General features: G+C 40.5%; 1 protein-coding gene across 1 annotated transcript; it reads left to right on the top strand.

The window, feature by feature from the left end:
• Window positions 1–13,560: 13,560 nt before the first annotated feature.
• On the top strand, window positions 13,561–24,349 carry f2rl1.2 (coagulation factor II (thrombin) receptor-like 1, tandem duplicate 2). Its single transcript, XM_039758407.1, has 2 exons — window positions 13,561–13,813; window positions 22,814–24,349. Exons 1-2 carry the CDS (start codon window positions 13,759–13,761, stop codon window positions 23,887–23,889), a joined length of 1,131 nt encoding a protein of 376 aa, XP_039614341.1. The 5' UTR covers window positions 13,561–13,758; the 3' UTR covers window positions 23,890–24,349.
• The last annotated feature ends 1,682 nt before the right edge of the window (window positions 24,350–26,031 follow it).

The following is a 26,031-nucleotide window of genomic DNA, read 5'->3' as shown; positions in this document are numbered from 1 at the left end:
TGCATGATTCTGTTTTAAAAAAACGTTGAGCTAAGCATTGTGTTAAAAATACAAATCCTTTCAAGACTGTTTAGGAAGGGTGAATTTCTTTTGGCAACCAGGCATTCTACTTTGAACATGTTAATTGGTCAGTGGATTCTTGAGCTCCTTGTTAGCTTCTGACCTTTCTTTTCTTGCCATCTCCCACTTTATGATCTATATATCTGTGGCCTTTTTGACATGCCTTTGTCATTTAATGAGAGTATAAGAAGCTAAAGAACATGAAGGAAGAAGCTAAAAAAATGAAGCCCTCACTGTCAGTATCCCCTAACATTAACTAGCTTGTATTGAAAAAAGCATAGAACAGAAAAAATAGAAAAGCTATGCCAGACTAGAATAAAAAAGACCATAAAATGGAGTTTATGCTCAGGAGCCAAATATGTGAAATGCACAGGCAGATGGAGGAAAGTGTCTTGAAGTTTTGTCTAAAGGCAAAATCAAGCAATTTGAAAATAATAATATAACAAAGAACATAGTGAGACCAGAAGGGGCACCACTGAGTCCCAAACCTCAAACAAAATGCTACCTCACACAATTCTGGGTTCAAATAAAAAATAATTTTATTTTTCACCAACACTTTTACACACCAATGCTTGCAAAAACACTCCAAACAAGTACATTTCTTCCTCCTCCTGCCTCCAGTTGAGTGTCACCTGCCGCCTCCTGACTCTAACTCCACTGGAGGAGGCTGGATGACTTCCTTTTATGTTGGACCTGGTAGTACTGAATGGCGGTCATGTAGAAGCCCTTCAAAATAGGTGGTCCATCACTCTGCAGTGCCCCCTGGAGGCACCCAAGGACCCCAACAGGGCTGTCCTTCAGGACTACGATTCCCATGGATCCCTGTGGTCATCCATACCAGGTCCATGCCATGTCAGTGCATCCACTGCACCAAGGGAGGAAATACTCTTGAGAAACAACCTCCCCTAGTCCCTGCATTAATCCTTTGCCTTGAATGGGATAATAATCAAGTCCAATCCTGGCCGAGTTGTACCTCCTTCCATGTTGTCATTCTGCCAAGCCAGGATCCAGCCTCCATCCAAGTGCGTCCATGATGGCACTTACATCAACTATACAGCTATAAACATCAACTAATGTGATCACACCCCACTTGTGATACTACAACATCAATGACAGAAAGCTACACACAGAAAACAACATGAAAACCAAAGAGTATTATAAATAAAAGTGTTAAAAATGCGTGAAATAGTGCTCCACTTGCCTGGTACATTTATCAACCATTTCTACTCTTTTCCTCCAGCAGTAGAAGCAGTAACCATCCCCTAGAGGACTGTAGAAGCTAATCTGAAGGAAATCCCCAAACTAAAATGTCTCTCAAGCCAGCTCTGGTCACAGCTGTACATGGAAGTCAAGCACCTGCTGTAAGATCTCACTAGCCACAGTCTTTACACCGCAATTCAACTTCCTCTGTTCTGTTTCAGCTCAGGTGTGCGCACAATTCCTCTCCATTTCACACTAGAATCCTAAATCTGTAAGGCTGGTTCTCGAGGAGAATAAAGATTGCAAGCTTTCTTTGGTTAATTACTCCTAACTGGTAAACAATCCGGGCATAAATTTCCTGCTTCACAAAGCAGCTAGAAGGTTACGTTTTCCTTCTGATCTCATTGACTTCTGTAGTGTTCTACATCCATCCATCCATTATCCAATCTGCTATATCCTAACTACAGGGTCACGGGGTCTGCTGGAGCCAATCCCAGCCAACACAGGGCTCAAGGCAGGAAACAAACCCCGGGCAGGGTGCCAGCCCACCGCAGTAGTTTTCTACATTTTAAATCAAAATACCAAATCCAGTGTGAGACTGATTACTGAAAACAACGATTTCTAAAAGAACGTAAACAGCCAGAGGCATATCCATGGCTCGTTTCTGCCTTGTGCCCAGTGCTGCCTCTGGCACCTTGAGAATCTGAGCTGGATTAAGCAGATTTAACAATGATATATTATTTAAGTATTAAACAGCTTTTTTGAGGGCCGACCCAGCTGTCTCAGTTTACTTGAAAAATTCAACAAAAATGACACGTGATAGCATTCAAAAAGGAAATACAAATTCTGCACTCTGGCTAGTTTAGTCAACATGACTAAATCAACAATAAGCAAGCTATGGAGCTCAATTTGTGAGGTCGCTTCAGCCAGAAATTACATCTCCTTCCAGGCGATCTTGCTTTTATGGGCCAGGGACCAAAAGGGGCGGAGTCAGATACCCTCACTGGGCAGTTTCTCTGCACTGTGGAAGAAGAAGAAGACAAGACACTTAGCAGCAGCGCCCCCCCTCTGCTCGGGGTGGTGGCACATGCTTGGGAAGTACTCAGAATGTGACCCTTTGACGAGCTGGAGTGACAAAGCATAAAATTGACTGGAATTGTGGGAAAAAGGAAGTGTCCAGGCAGGAATTCAAATCCCATTCTCCAGAGCTGTGCCACCTTCTCATTTCCAGTGTATCAGCTTATGATGGGATAAAATAATTAGCTACTAGGAAAGTTTAAGGTAAAATTAGAAAGAAAAAAAAAAGAAATGCATAATACCAGGCATGAATTAAACACAGACAGGGTCAGCATTAGGCAGGTGTAAGCTGAGGTTTTTGTGCATTACAAAGTAGGTTCCCATGTGATTTTAACCAAGCTAAAGACGCTGTGTGGACCACAAAACGTATCCGACTTGCCCTGGACATTATCAAAAGGTAAGCACCTTATTATTATGATTTATTTATTTAGCAGATGCCCTCTATCCAAGGGAACTTTACTCGTAATACTTACAAGAATGATTAGAAGGTGCAAGCATCCAAAGCCACAGAGAACAAGATAAAAAAAGCAAGCACAAGGGAGTAGGACTACTACATAATTACACTTACAACTAGACTAAGACAAAAAGATAAAAATCAGTATCCTAACTCTTTATTGTCAGTAAAACAACTGCTATCCTGTAGGAGAGAAGTAATCCAGTTCCAAAATATTTAATGAAAAGGTGCATTTTCAAAAGACATCTAAACATCAATAAATTGGGTGCAGTTCAAATAGCCAAAGGGAGATCATTCCATACATCTGAAGTAGGAATGGAGAAGCATTGTCCAGTCTTGGCACATCTGGCAAGAGGAAGGACGTTCAACAAACAGGTAAAGACAGAACAAAGACTTATTAACAGGACATATGGAGAGATCAAAGACTGGAGAAACTGATTAGCAGAGCCATTCCAAGAAACATAAGACATGACAAAAGGTTTATACTGGACCCTGAAGTAACAGGAAGCCAGTGAAGAGAAGAAAGTAGAGGTGTAGGTGGAACACTGAAAGCCAGTTGAGCAGCTACTGTACATTCTGGAGGAGCTGGAAAAGTTGATGGAAGTCCCACAAAGAGAGAACTGCAATAGTCCAGCAGAAAGAGAACCAGCGCCTGAACAAGGAGTTGTGTGGCATAATTAGTGAGGAAAGGTCGGATCCTCTAAATATTCTGAAGAATGTAACAACATGATGGGGGTTACTGAAGAAATATACTCAATGAATGAAAGTCAGGAGTCTACAGTCGTGCTGACCATCACTGGCAATAAAAGGGTGACAGAAATGCTTAGAGACAAACCTGAGGAAGGAGAGAGAGAAGGCAAGTACATGATATCTGAATCTGAAAGGTGAAGTTTAAGGTGATGAACATTCATCTGTGATGAGATGGCAGAGAGATAGCTGGAGATATTGGGGTTGTAAGAGGAAAATTAGAAGATCTGTGTTCAGCTAAGCAGTTCACCCTTAAAGATAAAGGTGCCAGAGTGGTTTTTCAGAGCGATGCCATAGGGGATCCATTTTGGATCCCAAAAGACCCACCCACATGACATAACAAGCTCCTTACAGTAAATCACCATGAACAGAAGGGAACAGATTTGTGACGTACTAATGGCTCATGATTCATTTAAAAGGACTCTTTCCGCATAAAACAACACAGACAAATTCCAGGTTTTCTTAATATGTTGGAGTCCTGCAAGGTAGGCTGACATGCATTAAAGGTTTCATTTTTTTTCAATACTAGCTGTCCCCCACGGCTGCGCCTGTGTAGTGGTGAAACAGGACAAACTTTAAAAATCAATTAAAAAAAATTAATAATTTGTATTGAGAAGAATTTATATTGATAGCTTTCATATCCAAGGGCCTCTTGATATACAAAATTTTTGGTTTTGATATCAGGGGGTGAGAATGTAGCTGTGATCTCTTTGCCAAAAATGGAAAAAGTTGGCAAGGTATCTCTGGCCAAGCGGAAGGTAGGTGTTGGCACTGTATCTGATCGTGTTCAGGTCTGATGGGAGAGTGTCGCCCGCATGGGGAGAAGAGCATGTAGCCGTGATATCTCTGCAAATGAGCAGCTACCCTCTGAAACACATGTAGCTGTGATCTCTCTCTCAAAAATGTCAAACGTTACTCCTTAACAATCTCTAGATGATAATGTCTGCTGAACAAACAGGTACCCCTAGATGAGCGGAGGCAAGGTACGTTTTGATATGTGGCGAGAGGTAGAGCAACTCGAACAGAGGCTGGCATGTGAGTGAGGAGGGCTTCGCCCAGCTCCCTACTCCTGAGGTCGCGCCTACCCCTGCCCTCGGCCCGCAACCTCTTTCTAGGATTTGTACAAATAAATTAGTGCCGTAACCGAACTGTGATACTTAGTATGATGAAAGAAGTCTAAATCCGTTGATTTGTTCTCTCGTGAAAAGCGGACAGACATACAGACATTGGATTTTACATATATAGTGCTATTACAAAGCTTACCAGAATGAAATGATGCTTTGTCAAGCAATAGTTCTATGATAAACCATGCAATACAATAAAGAGCCATGAATTGCCATTAAAGAACCATTATTTTTAAGACAGTAGTAGAAGAAGTCATGAGAGGAAAGAACATTGCTTAAGGAGTGAATATAGAGGAAGGAGAAATGGACCCAACACTGATCCTTAAGGCACACTTGTGAAGAGTTCCTGTGGAGAAGACAAGGAGTTGGACCAGAAGAAATAAAAGATAGGCATGAATCAAACCAATACAAAGCAGAACCACAGATTTTAATTGAGGGAAGAGATAAGCAAGCAGTGGTTAACAGCATCGAGAGCTGATGAAACGTCAAGAGGGTAGAGAGAGGCAGCTCAAACAGATCTAAGAGAATTTGTGACTGAAAGCAGAGCGGTCTCCATAGAGTGACCTTTGCAGAATCCAGACTGAGGAGGATCTAGTAGATTTTTGATGGAGAGATAAAAGGAGAGTAACATTACTGACCTCGGTTAAGAAAGAGAGAGAGAAGCTCATAATCAGAGGTCAGTGGGTACAAATATTTCTTCACATTCCTGGGAGCTGCTCTCCAGAACTAATAGAAACAGTGTCGAAACTGGGACTGCACCGAGATCTTCTGTGACTTGGGGTAGGAGTACTTGGATAACCTGCAGGTCCGATTATAAGATTTGTTACCATTTACATTTGTACTGTTGGATCTGTTCCTTAATCTGACTTGTGCCAATATAATTTCCAGCCAAGTTATTTGTATGGAATTGTAAGCGAATTATTTCTCTTATCACTAACTAATTGTTCTTTTGTTTTTGTTACCTTACAATTTGTTCAGATAAAGGCAAGGACCAGTAAAGTTTAGTTAAGTTAAAAGTGTTGTGTTTCGAAAGTGAAGTTTACTTAAATTGCCAAAGGTGTGTTAAGTTCCTAACTCTGTTCCTTTCTCTTTAATATACCGCATTGTTTAAGTTCATTTTTCTTCCAATGCTGCTCACTGAATGTCTAACCAATTAGTTTGTACAAAAGTTTCATCAAGTTCATTTTGTCCTCATTATACAGTTTTATTCTATAAAGTGTACATAGCTTAACCATCAACACAATAATGAAGTAAAAAGAAACCATGAACATGCCAATCTACACTCTACATATAAAATCCTAAGCCTAAAAGTGCAACGATTTTGTGCAATGATTTTATGTGATTTTTTTATGTCACATTTTAAATCTGGCTTATTTTGAAACCTACATATAATGTTTGGTATAATTCTTTTCAGAATTTATCAAATTTTAATTTGATGTTGTTAGATTTTAAGATTCTTATTCTGTTTTTAAATTAGAAACTAAAAAATATCAACAACTAACGTCCCGCGAGATGAGACTTTGTGCCAAGAAATTTAATCATGCCTGGGGTAGGAAATAAAAGACAAAGAGTAGGGCAACTGCTGTACAGGCTTTTAAACGTTTGAAGCCCCGCACAAAATGCAGATCACGTGGCACGGCGGCAGCAGCAAACCAGCAGCTGATCGAGCAAAGAGGAGATAAAAAAAACTGTATTTGTTTCCCATTGTATCACCGTTTAAGATGGGGTTTCGGAGGAGCGACTGCGTCTCCTTTGGGTGTGTTTAGCCCCCCTCTTCACAAGGCAAGCGGCAGAGACGCGAAGTGGCTGGCGCGTTGCACAGGCCGGGCGGGTTGGCGAGCAAAGCGAGCATGGGGGAACCCCCTAGTTTGAAAGTAAAAAGTTTCAAAAGAGCCCTGTCTACTAATTAATTTCCATATTTTTCTAATTATCATTATTTAACCCATCCCACAGAACACCTCCACCAGTTTCACATATGTTTTCACTTATTGAGCCCATTAGCTCCACAAAAGGAGCAGGTTCAGAACTGAGAATCACACTGTAGAAAGGCACTTCTACCTCAAAACCTCAATGGCAACAAAAAACCACAACACCAAAACTAAGTAAATAAACAGATGAATAAAGAGTCATGAAACAAAAAATAACTTTATACTTAGTTTCCATTAAAGGATTTTTTTTAGTGTATAATCCTGGTCAGGCAATGCCATTTGAATAATGGCAGATGAACGTTCATGTAGCGGTCAGGATGCCCTTTATCTCTCCCTCTGTTAGCTCAGGAGCTCTCGATGCACAGGCTGCTGGCTTGTCCTGGTGTGGTTAGAGTGTGCAGGAAAGTCTGAGGAGTGCAGGGTTACAGCGGGGAGCGATTTACAGTAGAAATGTGTCTGGAGCACAGCAATGACGAGGTTCTCAAATACCACTCACTGTGCAGTGACACTTTTTGTGATATTAAAATAATATAATCTTGGTATACTGTAATAAACTAAGCAGTGTCTAAAACCCATGTCACATTACTCAGCCTTTTCAGCTGTAGACTTCATTTACATAATTTTAGCGAGTCGGGGACACTCACAGGGCACTATGTGACCACCGATCATGTAGTAATAATAATAATAATAATAATACATTTTATTTATATAGTACCTTTCCCATGCTCAAGGCACTTATTTAAACAGCAGGGTATATAAACATTGGGTACAAATATTTCTGTATAGAACAATAAACAGAGGCTGGCGCCCTGCCCAGGGTTTGTTTCCTGCCTTGCGCCCTGTGTTGGCTGGGATTGGCTCCAGCAGACCCCCGTGACCCTGTAGTTAGGATATAGCAGGTTGGATAATGGATGGATGGACAATAAACAGATAAATATGTGAGATTTAAAGCATTAAATAGAATAAAAAAACAACAAACCAGTGTAAAATAACAAATTCAATACTAAAAGAAAAGCCTGAGCGAATAACATCATTTGTCATATACAAATGACATACACAAATTATACTGAACATCTGGACAGAGTGGAAGGCTGAAAGAGGAGGCAGAATGTCAAGTTAAGTTTAAAGCCTTCCTGAACAGATAAGTTGTTTTTTAAAAGAATGAATGGAGTCAGCTGAACTAATTAATTTAAGAAGGTCATTCCAAAGTCTGGGCACTGTACAGATGAAGACTCTGTCACCCATAAAGTGCAGGTTAGTATGGGGCATAACATGAGTGCCACAATCAGAGGACCTTAGTGGGCCAACAAGAGCATAGTGATGGAGAAGGTCACTGACGTAGTCCAATGCGAGGCCATTTAAAGCTTTGTAGGGTACTAATTGAATTTTATATACTATTATGTAAGACACTGGGAGCCGGTGGAGTTGAAGCAAGATGGGTGTTATTTGCTCGCTGTTGCAAATGTCTTGCAGCAGAGTTTTGAATCCGCTGGAGCTGTGGTAGAAGATAAGAAGCAGCACCTGCCAGTAGGGAGTTACAATAATCTATGTGGGATGAAATAAAAGCATGAATATGTTTTTCAGCATTAGATAAGGCGAGGAATGAGCAAACATGGATATGTTACAGACATGAAAGTCGGAGAGTTTCTTAATGTGGTTTATGTGGGTGGAATAAGAAAGGGAGGAATCAAAGATGACACTGACATTCTTTGCATTAGGAGAAGGTCTGATGAGATCACCATCAAGAGTGAGCTCATTTTCTTAAGCTGCTCTTTAGTGCCAATTTGCCGGAATTCAGTTTGTTGCAGTTTAATTTTAAAGAGTTCTGCTCCATCCAGGTTTTAATTTCACTTAGGAAAATTATGAGCTGAGAAAGCTCTGATGAAGTTTCACTTTTAACATTGAGAGTTGTTTAGCATCTGCATAAAAATGATAACCCAGTCCAAAGCTACTAATAATATGGCCAAGGGGAAGCATATAGATAAGAGAAGAGCAGAGGGCCGAGGGAGGACGACATACACATTGATTCAGTCCAACCAGTCTGCGACTCATGTTGCCAAACTCAAACTGGTTTGATTTTGTCTTAAGTCATAGGGCAGAGCTTTATCTGCATGGGAGCTGACAATCAATGAGCATATAGTCAGAAGTACAAAGCATCAAAGTCAATGATGAGAATAAGGAATGCAAGTGTTTAGGACCTCAGAAACAGAAGAGAGACTTACCTGCCTCTTGTTTTATGTAGCACAATCGAATGGAAATAAGAAAAAAAGGGAAGAACTCACCAGACCTGCAAACCCTTTGCACAGACAACAGCTCCATTAAGAAGCATGCTATTGGCTGTCAGAAAAAGGAGTGAATTAGCGATACTTTGGAAACGTAAAATGTCATGAGGCCAAATAATAAGATATCCCCAGCAATTTTTAGCCATGTAAATTGACATATTTAGGTGACAAGATCAGCAACTGCTGCGGTGGGTTGGCACCCTGCCCGGGATTGGTTCCTGCCTTCTGCCCTGTGTTGGCTGGCATTGGCTCCAGCAGACCCCTGTGACCCTGTGTTTGGATTCAGTGGGTTGGAAAATGGATGGATGGATGGATGGATGGATGGATCAGCAACTGAAGTAGTCAAGTTTGGCATCCCTACTAGAAATTGTACAATGTGACGTTACCTTAAGTAGGAGCGTAACCACCCCTCTTCTATATATTTTGGGGAACAAACCATCTTCTTGCTGTTTCTCCTGGCAGAACCCAAGCAATGCTGTCTCACAAATTTATATAGCACAAGAATGAAAACAAAAAGCAAGAATGCATAATAAGAAAGAAAATAATAAAGTAATAAATATATACTGTATATTGTATAGGAAATAATATTTCATAAGCAAGTTGATTATATGAATGCATAATAAATACACAGACATGGTGTTACACTGAATACTTATAATCCTTCGCCATCACCTATATTTGTCAATTCATAGTTAACAGAGGGTGGAGCAGTGGTAGCGCTGCTTCCTCGCAGTTAGGAGACCCCAGTTCACTTCCCAGGTCCTCCCTGTGTGGAGTTTGCATGTTCTCCCTGTATCTGCATGGGTTTCCTCCCACAGTCCAAAGACATGTAGGTTAGGTGTATTGGCGACCCTAAATTGTCCCTAGCGTGTGCTTGGTGTGTGTGCATGTGCCCTGTGTTGGGCTGGCGCCCTGCCTTGCACCCTGTGTTGGCTGGGATTGGCTCCAGCAGACCCCCGTGACCCTGTGTTAGGATATAGCGGGTTGGATAATGGATGGATGGATGGATGGATAGTTAACAGAATTAAAAACAAGTACAGCAGAACATGTAAAGGGAACAGTTCAGGTAGGTAACCAAAAATGATCAAACTGATGGAAATGTCCAATAAAGAATAAAATCAACAACAACAACAACATTTATTTATATAGCACATTTTCATTCAAAAAGTAGCTCAAAGTGCTTTACATTATGAAGAATAGAAAAATAAAAGACACAGTAAGAAAATAAAATAAGTCAACATTAATTAACGTAGAATAAGAGTAAGGTCTGATGGCCAGGGTGGACAGAAAAAACAAAAAAACTCCAGACAGCTAGAGAAAAAAAAATAAAATCTGCAGGGATTCCAGACCATGAGACCACCCAGTCCCCTCTGGGCATTCTACCTAACATAAATGAAACAGTCCTCTTTGGATTTAGGGTTCTCACGGAAGGACTTGATGATGATGGTCACGTAGACTTCTGCCTTTTAATCCATCCATCGTTGTTGGCACATCATGTAGCTTTGAGTTGGTGGTGGACAAAGAAACTGGAAAAAGAAACAGAAGAGAGAGTTGGGGTCAGTACGGATTTTAGAGCCACCATGAATAGTTATTATGATGAATTGAACATGCAGAGTATCAGGGTTAAGTTAAAGTGAAGTTATGAGAAGGCCATGTTAAAGTAATGTGTTTTCAGCAGTGTTTTAAAGTGCTCTACTGTATCAGCCTGGCGAATTCCTATTGGCAGGCTATTCCAGATTTTAGGTGCATAGCAGCAGAAGGCCGCCTCACCACTTCTTTTAAGTTTTGCTTTTGGAATTCTAAGGAGACACTCATTTGAGGATCTGAGGTTACGATTTGGAATATAACGTGTCAGACATTCCGATATATAAGATGGGGCGAGATTATTTAAGGCTTTATAAACCATAAGCAGTATTTTAAAGTCAATTCTGAATGACACAGGTAACCAGTGTAGTGACATTAAAACTGGAGAAATGTGCTTGGATTTTCTTTTCCTAGTTAGGATTCTAGCAGCTGCATTCTGCACTAGTTGCAAACAATTTATTTTTTGAGTAGTCCTGAGAGGAATGCATTACAGTAATCTAGTCGACTGAAAACAAACGCGTGAACTAATTTCTCAGCATCTTTCAGTTATATAAGAGGTCTAACTTTACTTATGTTTCTTAAGTGAAAAAATGCTGTCCTAATGATCTGATTAATATGTGATTTAAAATTCAGATTACAGTCAACAATCACCCCTAAGCTTTTTACCTCCGTCTTGACTTTTAATCCTAATGTATCCAGTTTATTTCTAATAGCCTCATTGTATCCATTATTGCTGATCACTAAAATTTCAGTTTTCTCTTTATTTAACTTGAGAAAATTACTATTCATCCATTCTGAGATACAAGTCAGACATTGTGTTAGTGAATCAATAGAATCGGGGTCATCAGGTGCTATTGATAAGTACAGCTGTGTGTCATCAGCATAGCTGTGGTAGCTCACGTTGTGCCCTGAGATAATCTGACCTAATGGAAGCATGTAGATTGAGAAGAGCAGCGGACCCAGGATAGAGCCTTGTGGAACACCATATTGGATATCATGTGTAAAAATGTAGTATTTTAAACCCATCATACTTTAAAAATCAGTGGTTTACTATTAGTAGCATCTAAAATTATTCATTAGGTCATTTGCAAAATAATAATGCTGTTTGGTCTTAACTGATCATTTATAATAAGCAACTTTACTTGATATGTGTGCAGAAAACCAAACACTACTGTACTTGAGATAGGGGGGAGAGGTGCCAACTTGTGCCCTTACACCTGATGCACCAACAATAAGATTGACCATGGACTCAGCTGTGTGTATGGTGATTTATAATGGGACCAGTATACAAGTGAAAGTGGGAATATTTAAATGAGAATGTGCCCTTTAGGCACCTTCTGCTTTGACCCTGAAATAATACCTGCTCCTTCGGACAAGTGGGAACAGGATGAGCACTGCCAGAGCCCTAAAAAAATGACCTCCAACAGGCCACTGGTGTGAATGTCTCTGACCAAACAATAAGAAACAGACTTCATGAGGGTGGCTTAAGGGCCCAACGTCCTCTAGTGGGCCCTGTGCTCACTGCCTGGCATCGTGGAGCTCAACTGGCATTTGCCATAGAATACCAGAATTGGCAGGTCCACCACTGGCATGCTGTGCTTTTCACAGATGAGAGCAGGTTCACCCAGAGCACATGTGACAAACGTGAAAGGGTCTGGAGAAGCCGTGGAGAATGTTATGCTGCCTGTAACATCATTCAGCATGGGGAGGCATATCCATGGAGTGACGCACAGACCTCTACAGGCTAGACAACGGCATATTGACTGCCATTAGGTATTGGGATGAAATCCTTGGACTCATTGTCACACCCTATGCTGGTGCAGTGGATCCAGGGTGCCTCCTGGTGCACGACAATGCCCGGCCTCATGTGTCGAGAGTATGCAGGCAGCTCCTGGAAGATGAAAGAAATGATAGCATTGACTGGCCCCCACGCTTACCTGACCTAAATCCAATAGAACACCTCTGGGACATTATGTTTTGGTCCATCCAACGCTGCCAGGTTGCACCTCAAACTGTCCAGGAGCTCAGTGATGCCCTGGTCCAGATCTGGGAGGAGATCCCCCAGGACACCATCTGTCCTCTCATTAGGAGCGTGCCCCAACGTTGTCAGACATGCATACAAGCACGTGGGGGCCATGCAAACTACTGAGTACGATTGTGAGTTGTTGCAATGAAATTTTGTCAAAATGGACTAGCCTGCCGCATCATTTTTTCACTTTGATTTTCAGGGTGTTTTTGAATTCAGCCCTCTGTAGGTTGATCATATTCATTTCCAAAAGATGTGGCATTCTTTCGTTCATAACACATAACCCAGTCCATATCAGTATAGATATCCAGCATGATTTTTTTTCCCTATTGAGATCTGATGTGTTTTCAAAGTGTTCCTTTAATTTTTTTGAGCAGTTATATATATATATATATATATATATACCCTACAACTAGACTAGTGCCCAATCTATGCCCTATACCTTATAATGCTGGAGTAAGTTCCATCTGAACAAACCCACAATTAGGTTTAGAGAATGGAATACAGTATTTGATTTTCCCTGGTTAAGTGTGTTTAGAATGGGTTTAAAAACTGATGGAGAACTGATGGACAGACAGAAAAACTGATTTGGAATAATAATAGTAAAAGATAAAACTTTATTTATAATCCAAACCATACATCGCTAAGGTAATCCATTAATTGGACACAGATATAAAAAAAATGCTAAAATAAACACTTCCTCAGTTTAACCAGCAGAATCTGGAGAATAAAGTGAATCCCGTTGTGATGATAATGCAAATAGAAAATTCTCAAAGACATCATCAGAATCGTTCAGTAGGTTTCGCTTGCAGACACATTCATTTGAAACCGAAAGCAGATCGTGAACTAACAATGAAAGCCCATTCATTTGGATGTGCGTACCAGCTAAGCTTCGAGCACAATTCCTGGTCATACATGCTGTACTGTTGTGCCTTCGCTTTAAATTAAAACATAGCCATTCACACGTCATTCAGATGCTATTAAGTTTCACCAAAAGACAGCGTGAGTAAAAGGTGTGAGGATTGTTCTCCTGAAAGAAATCCAGCTCGTAACGTCTTAACAATGACGTCGTGAAAACCATGGGCTGTGGGAGGAGCTACGCGAGGCAAGCCTCGCCTTCACCTGCATCACCTCTTTCTCTGCAGGTGGACATCAGAACAGCTCCAGAAGTGTCGCCGCGGAGCATTTCGTTGTTCAGTTTAACAGGGAGTTTGCACGGTACGAGTCGTGTTCCTTTATAATCAGCTCATCTCAAGCAAAAGTGAGAGACGGGACAATGAGGATAATCATCATCGGATTACTTCTGCTGCCGATTATCTCAGGGTCCAAAGGTGAGTCGATGGCGGTTACCTGTTGTCCTAATGTTAATCATTGGTCAGCAATGCTGTCTCTGGTCTGTATTATTCGTGTTTGCTGTCTATTGAACAACATCCTGTTCTCGTTCCTGTGTCGCATTCGATTCTGACGGGGCACACCGCGATTCTCTGCGACCTGTATTAATAAGATCGGCGTATGCATATAAAAAATGTTCAAAGGCTCCACGGTCTATTGTTAACGGAGCCATCCGGCCACCCCTTTCTTGAAGTGATCCCTCTTTAGGATGGGGGTGTTTTGAGATTTTTTTTTCCTTTCAAAAAGGATCTCGATATCAATCGGCATTGCAACTATGGTTTTTAACGTTTTTGACACCTTATCTTTTTATCAGAGACCGTGCCAGTTTTGTATTCTATAATTGTCTCGTAAAAACTTTCCTGTAACTCGCCTATTTTAAAATCGACATTGCAGAGACAATATGGCAATTTTTATTCGGTTTAACAGTATTTTCAGAAAGACTTCATAAGTTTCACTATAAAAATAACGCCGAATGCAGAGTATCTACCTCCTATACAAGAGCGATTGTAGTGCAAGGACTATTCCGCCCAGTTTAGCAAGCAATGCTATGTAATAAAACTTAAGGAGTTTGCGCGTGCATGTGAATACATTTCTAACACACTGTATTTTATTAGCTATAAACCTATGCCAACAAATAACAGTGAAAGGCAGTAATAAAAGTCAGTCATTTTTCACGGTTTATTATGAAGGGTTTTAGTGATTGGGGTGGCTGCTGTTAAAGACCATTCATCCACTATCGAACTCGCTTAAAACAGAGTTACCTGCTTGGGGCCCACCCTGAATGGGACTTCGCACAGGCGCCAGGACTTGTTAGCACCGGGCCAATTTACAGACCGCGATTGTCGTAACCTGCAGGCGAAACCGATTAAGAACGTCAAGCGTGCCTCAGTCACATGTCTCCATTAAATTCGTAATTGATCGGTGATTCTCGTGTCAACAGGTTTCAGTCCTGAAACTCGTTTTTCTTCTTTAGGTTTATAGTCCATCAAGAACAGGGAAGACTCGCGGAGGCGACGTGGGAGGGTATGATTTAGGCAGGTAGTACAGTTTCGATTGCGCAACCAGAATCAGACCTGTAACCTGATCCCTAAAACCGGCATCACCGAGACCTTAGTGAGAATGTGTAGAAAATATTATTAGTCCTGTGAGTGGACAATCAGCTGGTTGTGTTTTTCTTTATCTTGAAAATCTTCTAGGTGTTTGAAAAAATAAATGTTTTCGTTGTCAGGTAGACAGATATGCAAAGTCATTTCTAGTTTGGATATGTTACCTTCCTCGTTTACAGGGTCATATGAAAAAAAATGTTTTACATTTTTCAAATCCTGCGGTGGGCTGGCGCCCTGCCCGGGGTTTGTTTCCTGCCTTGAGCCCTGTGTTGGCTGGGATTGGCTCCAGCAGACCCCCGTGACCTTGTGGTTGGGATATAGCGGATTGGATAATGGATGGATGGATGGACATTTTTTCAAATCTACGTGAATGGCATTCATTGTTCAGACCCCTCATAATCGATTGTTGGATTCACTCTTCAGTGCGACCCAGCTCTGGACAAGCGGGTTTGGAAGATGGAAGGCTGGATGATGGATTCACCCTTTTCAAGTACTGTTTGCACTAGTATTTTCGGAGATGTATACAATTATAATAGAAATACGTTGAACTTTTTTGCCTAATCGAAACAGTGAGAAACGCGTGGCATCGCGAAAACTTAAAGGTACATAATACGCGCCGATATACTTAATGCTGCTTTTTTTTGTGGTAATTTTATATTGACATGTACTGCAGATATGCATAGCGGTGATTTATTTATTTGCCAAGATCCTGATGCCAGGGACGATCATCTTGTTCTCCTATAATGTGTTATTAAAGTGTAGTTATTGACATTGCAAGCTTTTCTCATTATAACCTCCGTCCCAGATTTTCTATACTGTACTTGTTTCTCACACATCCTGTCCATTATGTTTAAAACCCATTTAACTCCGTGCAGAGTTATGGAGTTACTCGCCGTCCCTGTAGTATCAGACGTGAGAGAGGAACCAACCATCGACCCATTGGAATGCATACTTAAATATGCAACCGCATGCCCTCCTGTGAGAGGGAATTGGGAACACCGCGAGAAAACTCCACACAGCCATGGGGGAGACGTGAACTCCACCATAGGGGCTGGTCTCACACTTGAAATGTTGTGCTCTGCGTTTATAAAACGTGAGACACTCATCTTTTTTTTTTTTAGTAATAAAACATGAGATGATTATTTTAAGAAAATTAAAGGCAATACAATAAGTGAAACATACAAGATTAAATCGGCCAATCCATTGTTGCATATTGCACTTTGCATTTCACATTGCGACTCCTGATTGCCCTGGTTCTGAGTGAGTTTGCCCAGGAGTGGATTAGCGTCCCACCCAGGTTTGCCTTGACTAAGCTAAGGGTCTTACTCACCCTGTAATGAACAAAATCAACCACAGAGAATAAACACTTCTATATAACCAGACTGGTATTACCCAGGAAATGTTTTGACTTGCAAACGTTTCTTGCTCGTTTATAGCTGTATTATCATCATAAGTGTTTTTTTTTTTTAATGTGATGTTATCTGTTTATCCTTCTGTCCAATTTCTGTAGTCCCCCCATCTAAGCCAGGGTGGTCATGCTGGACTAAAGAGATAGGAGGACCCCACCCTGGGCTCTCGCTCACACAAACTCCCATGTCCATTTGCATCCAGCAAAGTCAGAGTTATCTGTGAAATCAAAATGCATGTCTTCTCTTTGTGAATTTGAATTGGAAATTGAATTGTTTGATTTTTGAATATTCAGTGCTACTGAGTGCACTTTACTTACTTTGCCCTAAATTTAATGCAAAGGTTAATGTTGAAAACATAGCAGTAATCTCAAACTACAGTCATGTAAAAAGCAAGTACACCTTATTAAACTTTTTTTTGTTGTTTAACATATGTAGACATCTCAAGATTTAATCTTCATTTCAACAGTATCTATAAATAAAGGTAATATAAAATAGGTATAAATTTTGTTGCATACAGCAGTAGAAACACACAGATACAGATTCTCAGGACAGGCAATCAATCGATAAATAAAACTACATTGTGTAGAAATTTCAAAATGAACTTAGAGTATACATTTTGTAGTCCATTGCATGCATGTTTATTTAAATCAGGGGCCCTCAATCACAGTCCTGGAGGGCCGCAGTGGCTGCAGGCTTTTGTTGTAACCCGGTTGCATAATTAGAAAGCAATTCCTGTCAATAATTTAATTTCATGGTTTCTTAGTGCTTTAACTCTGCCATGTCAGCTCATTCTCATATCCTCGATTTTCTTCTCCTTTCTAAGGATATCATCCAAATGATTTGAAGGCTAAAATGGAGGAGTAGTTCTCAGTCCTTCACTTTTTTATCTTCACTTTCCTTCCAAGTATTTAAACCCAATAGTGCACGATAAACACGCACAGAGGTGTAAATGACAACAAGCTAAATGGAGAACTGCTGGTTTCTTTTGTCATTTGCATGTTATTGCTAATTAGGGGCCATTAAAAGCCGAGAATACAGCTGTTTAAGACTAAAATAAGCAATAAGGGTTCAAAATCTTAACAAGTGAGACAACTAAAGTGAAGAAGTGTTACTTGAGCAATAAGTGCTTCTGTTTAAGCAATTGGGTTGGAGCAAAAACTTGCAGCTCCCAGAACCGTGATTGAGGACCTCTGATTTAAATGACACAAGTGGTGTTCGAGGAATAAGTAAGTAGACCCCTAAATGTAATACCACCTACAATTAAAATCCAGTGCATCAGGTGATGTGTTTGGGGCGATCGCAATGAAAATTTGTCTCTGCAATAATTTATTCAATTAAAAAGAAGAGCAGATGTGCATTTCTATCTGTGGATAAAATACGTCCACCCTTGGCTCTAATAGCTGGTGTTGTCCCCTCAAGTAGTAGTTTCTTATAACTCTCTTTATGTCTCGGACATTGACTAGAAAAAAGTTTTCCTACTGCTCCATGCAGAGTTCTCACATCGGTGGGATGTTTGAGGGGTTTCTTGTTTTCACAGCCTGCTTCAAATCCCCAGCATCTTGATGGGATTCAGATCTGGGCCATTCCAGAGCCTCCATTTCTTTCTTTTTCAGCCGCTCTCTGGTGGATTGTCTGGTATATTTAGAGTTGTCGTCATGCTGCAAGGTCCACGTTTGGTGGACCTTCAGTCTTCTGATCGATGGTCTCATATTATTCTGAAGCTTCCTCTGGTACAAGGAAGAATTCATGGTGGATTTTATGATGCTGAGTTTCTCTAGGCCCTGATGGAGCAAAACAGCCCCAAATCAGAACATTTTAATCTGCATGCATTATAGTTGGTATTGGGTTCTTTTGGTCAAAAAGTGTCTTTGGTTTTTGCTAAATGTCTTCTGTAGAGGTGGCATGGTGGCACAGTGGTAATGCTGCTGCTTTGCAGTAAAGAGACTGGGGGTTCATGACTTGGGGCCCCTCTGTGTGGAGTTTGTATGTTCTCTCTACTTGTCTTCATGAGTTTCCTCCTACTGTCCAGACATTCAGGTTAGGTGAATTGGTGACGTGTGTGTGTGTGTTTAAATCTGTGATGAGCTGGCATCCTGTCCAGGGTTTGTTCCTGCATTACGCCCCAGGCTACTTGAGATAACCCCCCCCAGTCTGAATTCTATGGGTTAGAAAATGACAAGACCTCTTTAGAGATTTAAACGCAGATTCTATAGATAAGGTCTCGGCTCTAATTATATATCTATCACATGAGTGTTTTTTTTTTTTTATTTGGTTTTTCTTTACTTGTAACTAACCATTTGACTTCTTGTAAAGAACTTTATGCTACTTCCTGTGTATGAAAGTGTGCTATAGATAGAAAGGTGGTTGTTCTGGTATTGCAGCCAACCCACTCCATCCTTGCCATGTCTGTGCAGAACACGTTGTTTCAGAAGTCCTGGACTTTGCTTAGATGTTCATGGCTTTGATTCAGTGTTCTTTCTGGGCAGCAAAGGTTTCCTCCTGGCACATCTCTCATGTGGATCTAAGTTGTGTAGCCTCCTTCAAGCAGCTTGACATCAACAGTGGTCAGGGCTACCGTTTTTTTGGTTGCACTTGGGCTGAACTTGCTGTGGCGGCCTGGCCTGGATGAATTGGGAGTTGCTTGAAATCTGCCAACATATCCATATGTCTTTATATTATGTCACCTTTTTATAAATACTGTTTAAGTGAAAATCCGATCTTGAAATGTCCACATATTGTGACGTGCGAGTCCCTGTCTTGCAACCAAAAACATGAAGCTGAGTCTCAGTACTTTAGCAAAACCAGCTTTATTCAGCTTGAAACAGGAACAGGACAGTTATTTATTGTAGCGTGATCTACCACTCTCCTGTACACAGACACAGCAATAAGGCAGGGTTGTGGCCAAGTAATACTATGCCCTGCATTTATAATGTTCCTTGCATCACTCATTGATGCCAGACACTTCGAGTGCAATCGGTTCGGATTTATTTCCGCGGTGAACGCTGCAGCCCAAGGTCGCCATGGCAGGAGATGTGATGTATTCCACGGATGTGACGGTGGCGATTCGGGTAGCACTTCGGCATGTTGTCACATTTTGGGGGGAGGAGTCCTAAAAGAGTTTAGAACCCTTACAATATGTTAAAGGAAAAAGCATTTCATGGGATGTACTTCCTTTTTCACAGAACTGTGTTTAGCTTTTAAATTAGGTGCACTTTGATATTAAGCTGCTGATCTCCCCATTGACACCAATCGGCCTGTTAAATGTCAAATTTGTTAGTAAATACATAAGAGCATTAACCCTATGGAATGTGCAGCTGAATATTATGCAGTAAAATTTAAGATATGCAAGAGTAAATTTGAAGGTGGTGTTTAAAACCATGTTAACCTTTTGTTTTATCCACATACCTGGCATTATTCAAGCAATGTGTTATACTGGAAAAGGAGCTGAACTCTAAAGTTGCTGGCTTAGGATCAGCCTGTGCTCCAACTACAAAGAATGGGCCTGTACTTCTGTTCTTGGTGTTTACGACATTTTTAAAGAAAAATTGTATTTTTTTTCCCTAATATGGAGATGTTAGTTTCAAAACTAGTTGCATGTTTTGTCTAATGTGAAGGTGTCATGGTTATAGTAACTAAACACCATCTAATCAATTAAATAATTTGAATCCTAATTAAATTAGAACATTCTAGACGAGAACAGGCTGTTCAGTCAAACAAAGCTTGCCGTTCATTTCCACATAATTCTTCTAAAATAACATCAAGTTTTGAAAGTCCCTGAAGTCTTACTGTTTACCATACTACTTGGTAGCTTATTGCAAGTGTCTGTGCTTCTCTGCGTGAAGAAAAACTTCCAAATGTTTGTGTGAAATTTACTCCTTGTGTTCTTGCTGAGCTCAAGTTTCTGTTTACTGTTCTTCGTAATTTCAAACACTTCAATCATGTCTCCTCTTCATCCTCTTTTACTTAAACTGAAATTGCTTGGCGCTTTTAATCTTTCCTCCTATCTCCTCCCCTTTAGCCCTTGAATCAGCCTGGTTGCTCTTCTCTTGACTGTTTCCTGCACTACTATGTCCTTTATTTTTTTTTTTGTAGCCTGGAGACCAAAACCTTCTTGGACTTGTATTCCACATATCAGGGCGCCATATGACCTAAAATTCTGTTGGCTTTCTCAATGGCTTCTGAACAACACTGTCTGGAAGTTGATAGTCACGCGTCCACTACGACTCCTAAATCTTTCTCATAAGGTGTACTTTCAATTTCAGACCACCCATTGTGGATTCAAACCTAACATTTTTACTTCTCGTGTGTAATACTTTACATTTACTGACATTAAAATTGATCTGTACAAGTCTGTATGCTATCCAAGCCCCTCTGTAATGATTCAACAAATTCTAGATTACATGCCGGTCCACCTAGCTTGGTATCATCTGCAAACTTACCAGCTTGTTCTTTATATTCCTATCCAAATAATTTTTTTTATCTTCTTACATGATATGCTAGCATGGCTGTTTAGTTTGTCTGTCCAGGATTGTAAATCGCCTATAGCTCACAAACCGTTTCACCTATTGACCTGATCATCGCTTTCGGGGTGATGATTTTTATTACTCTCTCTATTTTATTGTAGAATCAAATCTCTGCAGCAAGGCGGCCGTGCAGCGCATGTGTACACACATCATTCTCATTCTCTATCACCTTCGCGGTCACTTCCCCTACCTCTTCATATCTTTAATCGTTCTTGAGGCAGATTGTTGTGCTTAAGTGAAAAATTAAGAAAAACGTACTAAGTAATTGCAACACAAAAACTAACTCGAACAGTTTTAATGCGAAAAGACGATGATGAAAGAAGAGAAGCAGCGGACCACTAGGGTGGAGAAAAGAAGAGCTGCTCAATATAAAATATATAATATATATTGTAAAAAGGAAGAGACTCGACACACGTAAAAAGGTTTGGGGCAGCCACCCGTATATTATTCCTAGCTGCAAAGGTTTGGTTTTCCATTCAATAGAATAGTTGATTGTGGAGAGTCCAAAACAGAACTGGTGAAGGCTGGAAAAGATGGCGGTTTTAAAAGGTCAGACAGGAAGTGATGATGTATGTTAACTGGAAGTGATGTAGGTTGACCGGAAGTGTTATTTCTCTGACATCAGCCTGGGAGCCGGGGCCGGAAGTGACGTTCTTTCAGATAGGTTTTCCCGCAGCTGGTCTGTAGAGATAGCAGGAGAAGGTTTAATGCACCCTGCCCTCCCCTGGCCTGGTGTGGAATTACCTTTACTTGGTCCACACAACGTCCCCCTATTCAAACCTGTGTGACAATATATAAAATATAAAATTAATAATAGCAGCAGCCCTAGCACTGACCCCTTCTGGACACCACTCTAAATATTATTGTAACCCTTTGCTTCCTGTGCTTTATCTCAGGGGTTGCCAACTCCAGTCCTGGAGGGCTGCAGGTTTTCATTCTAACCCTTTTCTTAATGAGTGACCTGTTTTTGTTGATAACAACCATTTTGAACTAATTTTAATTGATTTGCTCTTGAAGACTCCGTCCCCTTGTTTTTTTCCTTAATTAGCAGCCAAACAACATTGAGATACAAAATGAGCAAAAACAACTGGTGTCCATCATACAATATCTGAAAATAAAGAAAAGATGGTCTTGGGAATGTCTATCTGTTCAGGTCCCCAAAACATTTTCACAGAGCTCTTAGAAAAGAGAAAATCAACAATTTCACAAATGTTTGCTATTGCACAATAAAAACAGCAGGAAGCCATGGAATTAAAGAACTGGTTTAATTTATAGACCAGAATCAACACCTCATTAAGCAGCTGGTTGGAGTTTGTGGCCCTGACTTAGTTGGTGTTCTGTTGGCTCCCTCACTTCACGTTTCATTTCCATTTGGGTGCCATTTAAGGAAAGAAATGAAGCAATTCAGAGGAATGATGAAGAAATACAGGGAAACATCTTAAAAAAACAAAAAAAAAAAGCAATTCAATTAAAATGAATTCACAAGAAGTTTAATTAGCAGCACAAACAAGGCACTTATTAAGAAAAGGGTTAGAATGAAAACCTGTAGCCACGGTGGTCCTCCAGGACTTTAGTTGGCGATCTCTGCTATAGCAAGTTCTGCACCCAGCTACACAACATCCTGAACTCCCACTTCTTCCCTCTGATATGGAACCTTATTTATCAAATGCTTTCTAAAAGTCAAGATAAATCATAAGTTCCACTTTGATCAAATCCTTTTGTTGCTTCCTCATAGAAATGTTAGTAAAAACATCTTCTGAACCCACTCCGATTGTTCGGTAAAACTCAGATTCTTGCATGTGCTTCTCCGTCTTTTCCTTAATTCCTTCCATTAATTTACCTGTGGTAACTAATATTGCGATCTAAAAATCATTAAATTTTTTTCCCTTTTTTCTTTTCAGCAGCCAGAAATGCCTCTGGACGTTCTTTCATCCATAGACAATCGGGCGAAAGTGGCAACAATCTGAGTCATTTTACGGAAAAGATCCTTACGAGCAGCCTGACAACAGTTTTTTTCCCAATCATATACATAATTGTTTTTGTTGTCGGCGTACCCACTAATGCCATGGCTCTTTGGGTTTTCATCTTTCGGGCAAAGAAGAGACACCCAGCCTCAATTTACATGGCCAACCTTGCACTTGCAGACCTCCTCTTTGCCGTTTGGATACCTCTTAAGATTGCGTATCACATAAATGGGAACAACTGGATCTATGGAGAAGGCCTCTGCAGAGTGCTTGTGAGCTTCTTCTACAGCAACATGTACTGTTCCATTCTCTTTATGACCTGTCTCAGTGTCCAGAGGTATTGGGTCATTGTGAACCCGATGTCCCACCAGCGGAAGAACACCTCAATAGCTATCGGCATTTCCATCTCCATCTGGCTTCTAATTGCCCTGAGCACCATTCCACTCTTTATACAGAAGCAGACCATACATCTTTCCCAGCTCAACATTACCACATGCCATGATGTGCTTGAAGAAGAAGACATGACTTTAAACATGTTTGGCTACTTTGTGTCAATGGCCATTGGAGCATTTTTCTTCCCGGCCATACTGACAATAGTGGCATATGTGTTAATGATCTTAACCCTAACTGGCTCTATGAAAGATGAGAACATTGGAAAAAAGCGGAAAAAGGCCATTCGTCTGATTATCATAGTGTTGGTTATGTACTTGGTGTGCTTTGCCCCCAGCAACCTCCTCTTGATCATTCACTATGCCCAAATTCAGTCCAGCAATGACAGATTATACGCCTTCTACATTACCGCCCTGTGCTTATCCAGCCTGAACAGCTGCATTGACCCCTTTGTCTACTACTTTGTTTCTGAAGATTTCAGGGAAAACGTGAAAAACACCTTGATTTGCAGGAGCAACAGGACAGTGGAAAGAATGCGAGTTTCTTTCAGTTCAATGAAATACTCCAAGAAAACCAAAACATTCACTTCAAGTTCACAAGGCACCAGCAATACAACCTGTTGAGATTCCTCTGCAAACTGCGTCTCTTCAGTCGGCCTGACAGCAGACGAACTCCAATGAGTGGGCCGAAAGTAAAAGGAGTGCAATCTGATCAACGACGCCAGGAGAGATTTGGCTGTGAAAAGCATTTGGTGTCCACTTCCTTGATTCTTGGTGTCCTTAAAGTTCAGTTTTGATACAACAACATTCTTTATCACTCTGCTATCGGGTCATGTCCGCTGAACAAGGACACTGTGAAACCTCTGAAAATGCCAAACCTCCAAGTACTTGTTTTAGCAGTGGATTCTCCTTTTTTTTAATGCTAGTAAGGCATGTTCACGGAGGACTGTTTCTTAATTTTTTTTTTTTTTAAATATATTTATTTTTTTTATAGTTTAAAGAAATGTATGATAATGTAAGATGTACAGGTTTTTCTAACAAAACGGAAATATACTTTTATACAGGAAAATGTATTTATGTTTATTTTGATTTTTATTTCCTTTAGTAATACCAAAGTTTTGTAAATAGATTTTACATATGCATTTACCTTTTAATAAAATATTAATGTGAAATGAAACTTGGCTGTTTAATGTAAAATCATAGCAGAATATAACCTTTTTCAAGCCCACTGTCAGTGTTGTGCAAATTCACACCTCACTAGCTCAAAGTTCAGTTCACACAGATTAAAATGAATACATTCACGTTCACAGTTTACCATTTCACCTCTGAACTAGTTCATGTTCAGTTCATTTTGTATTTTTTAAGGAGTGAGAATAAATGACCCATTAGTTTTCCTTTTTTTTATTGTGCATGCCTTATATTAGGCTATTACAGCGTTCTTGGATAAAATACAATTATTATGATTTTTTTTTTTTTTTTTAGTTAAATACACTTTGAGTTATACCCAGTAACAAACACATAAACATATATGCTAATAACCTCTCCGTTTTTTTTTTTAAAAAATAAAAGAGAAATTAAATAAATGCAAGTATACATATAAATTACTGCTCTATTTCCAACCATGTGACACAAATGGTGACTGTGGAACCAGCGTGCAGGTGAACTAACCTATTCTGCTGCTGGTCAAAATTCGCATCACATATTGCATGTCCAATAAGGAAAAATATAAAGTGGCCTCGCAAAGTACGATGTTTTCCTAAAAGCAGAGCTTCACTGCATACTCGTGTCAGCCGGGGGGTGCAGCTTAGACACAAGCAGGCAGACGCAGACTATTTGATTTGACGTTATTTTTTCCAAATACAAGTAAATGGCAAAAAATTGTATAAAATACTAATAAAAATCCACTATTTGTGCTTACCGGAATACCAGATTTGGCTTCACCAACTACATTACCTAAACCAGATCCAGAATGTTACATAAAACTGAACTAGCTCGTGCTCAAGTTCTTCACTTGCAAATACGTTAAGTTCATCGTTCTTAGAAAAATGAGCTTGTTCGATGAAGGTGCTCTTTTGAATTAATAATAATAATTCATTACATTTATATAGCCCTTTTCTCGGTACTCAAAGTGCTATCCACACAGGGAGGAACCGGGAAGCACAACAGTGCCCACTGTGATAGATGGCAGGCATGGGCTGGCACTTCAGCAGGGATGATCCCTAGCTGGCTGAGTGGCCATAAAGAAAGCCAGGGTGTTTCCTGCCTCAGCCAGAAGGTGGGCTTTAGATGCCAAGTAGGCTGGAGTCCCAGCGGGGCCTGACTAAAGAATCTTAGCCAGCCTGGAGGCCAGTATAATGGAAGGACAGGGGGAGACTGTCGTATTCTCCCCCTACACACTTAGGGGAATGTGTCCTACCTTGTGGTCTGGTGAGGAGACAAAGAGTATACACCAGGCAAGTACAGAAGTGCTCCAGGGATTGGGGCCGTGTCCTCTCCTGTTCTGGGAACTGTAGTCCTGTGTGGCAGTCCTATTGAGTTCCAGGGGTTCAGCCAAGGGGAGTTACAGGAATTGGCTTTCCCAACTTAGTGGGGCTTTCACGTGACATGGAAGTGCTTTCCATGTGCATCATCCTGGCATTGGAAGTACTCCCGCGTCCTGCATAAAAGGAGCTGCTGTACCTCACCCAGGTGATTCAGAGTCTGGTACAAAGAAAGGGAAAAGGCCTCTTTGGTAAGAAAATTATCTTTAGAATTTAGGTAATATCC

The sequence above is a fragment of the Polypterus senegalus genome, chromosome 7 (genome assembly GCF_016835505.1).
Source record: "Polypterus senegalus isolate Bchr_013 chromosome 7, ASM1683550v1, whole genome shotgun sequence".
Classification (NCBI taxonomy): Eukaryota; Metazoa; Chordata; class Cladistia; order Polypteriformes; family Polypteridae; genus Polypterus; species Polypterus senegalus.
This window is presented reverse-complemented; position numbering and strand designations above follow the sequence as displayed.

Coding starts and splice junctions, on each gene's coding strand:
- f2rl1.2 (XM_039758407.1), top strand. CDS start 13,759: ATGAGGATAATCATCATCGGATTACTTCTGCTGCCGATTATCTCAGGG. Junction 13,814..22,813: donor GATTATCTCAGGGTCCAAAG/GTGAGTCGATGG, acceptor TTTTCTTTTCAG/CAGCCAGAAATGCCTCTGGA.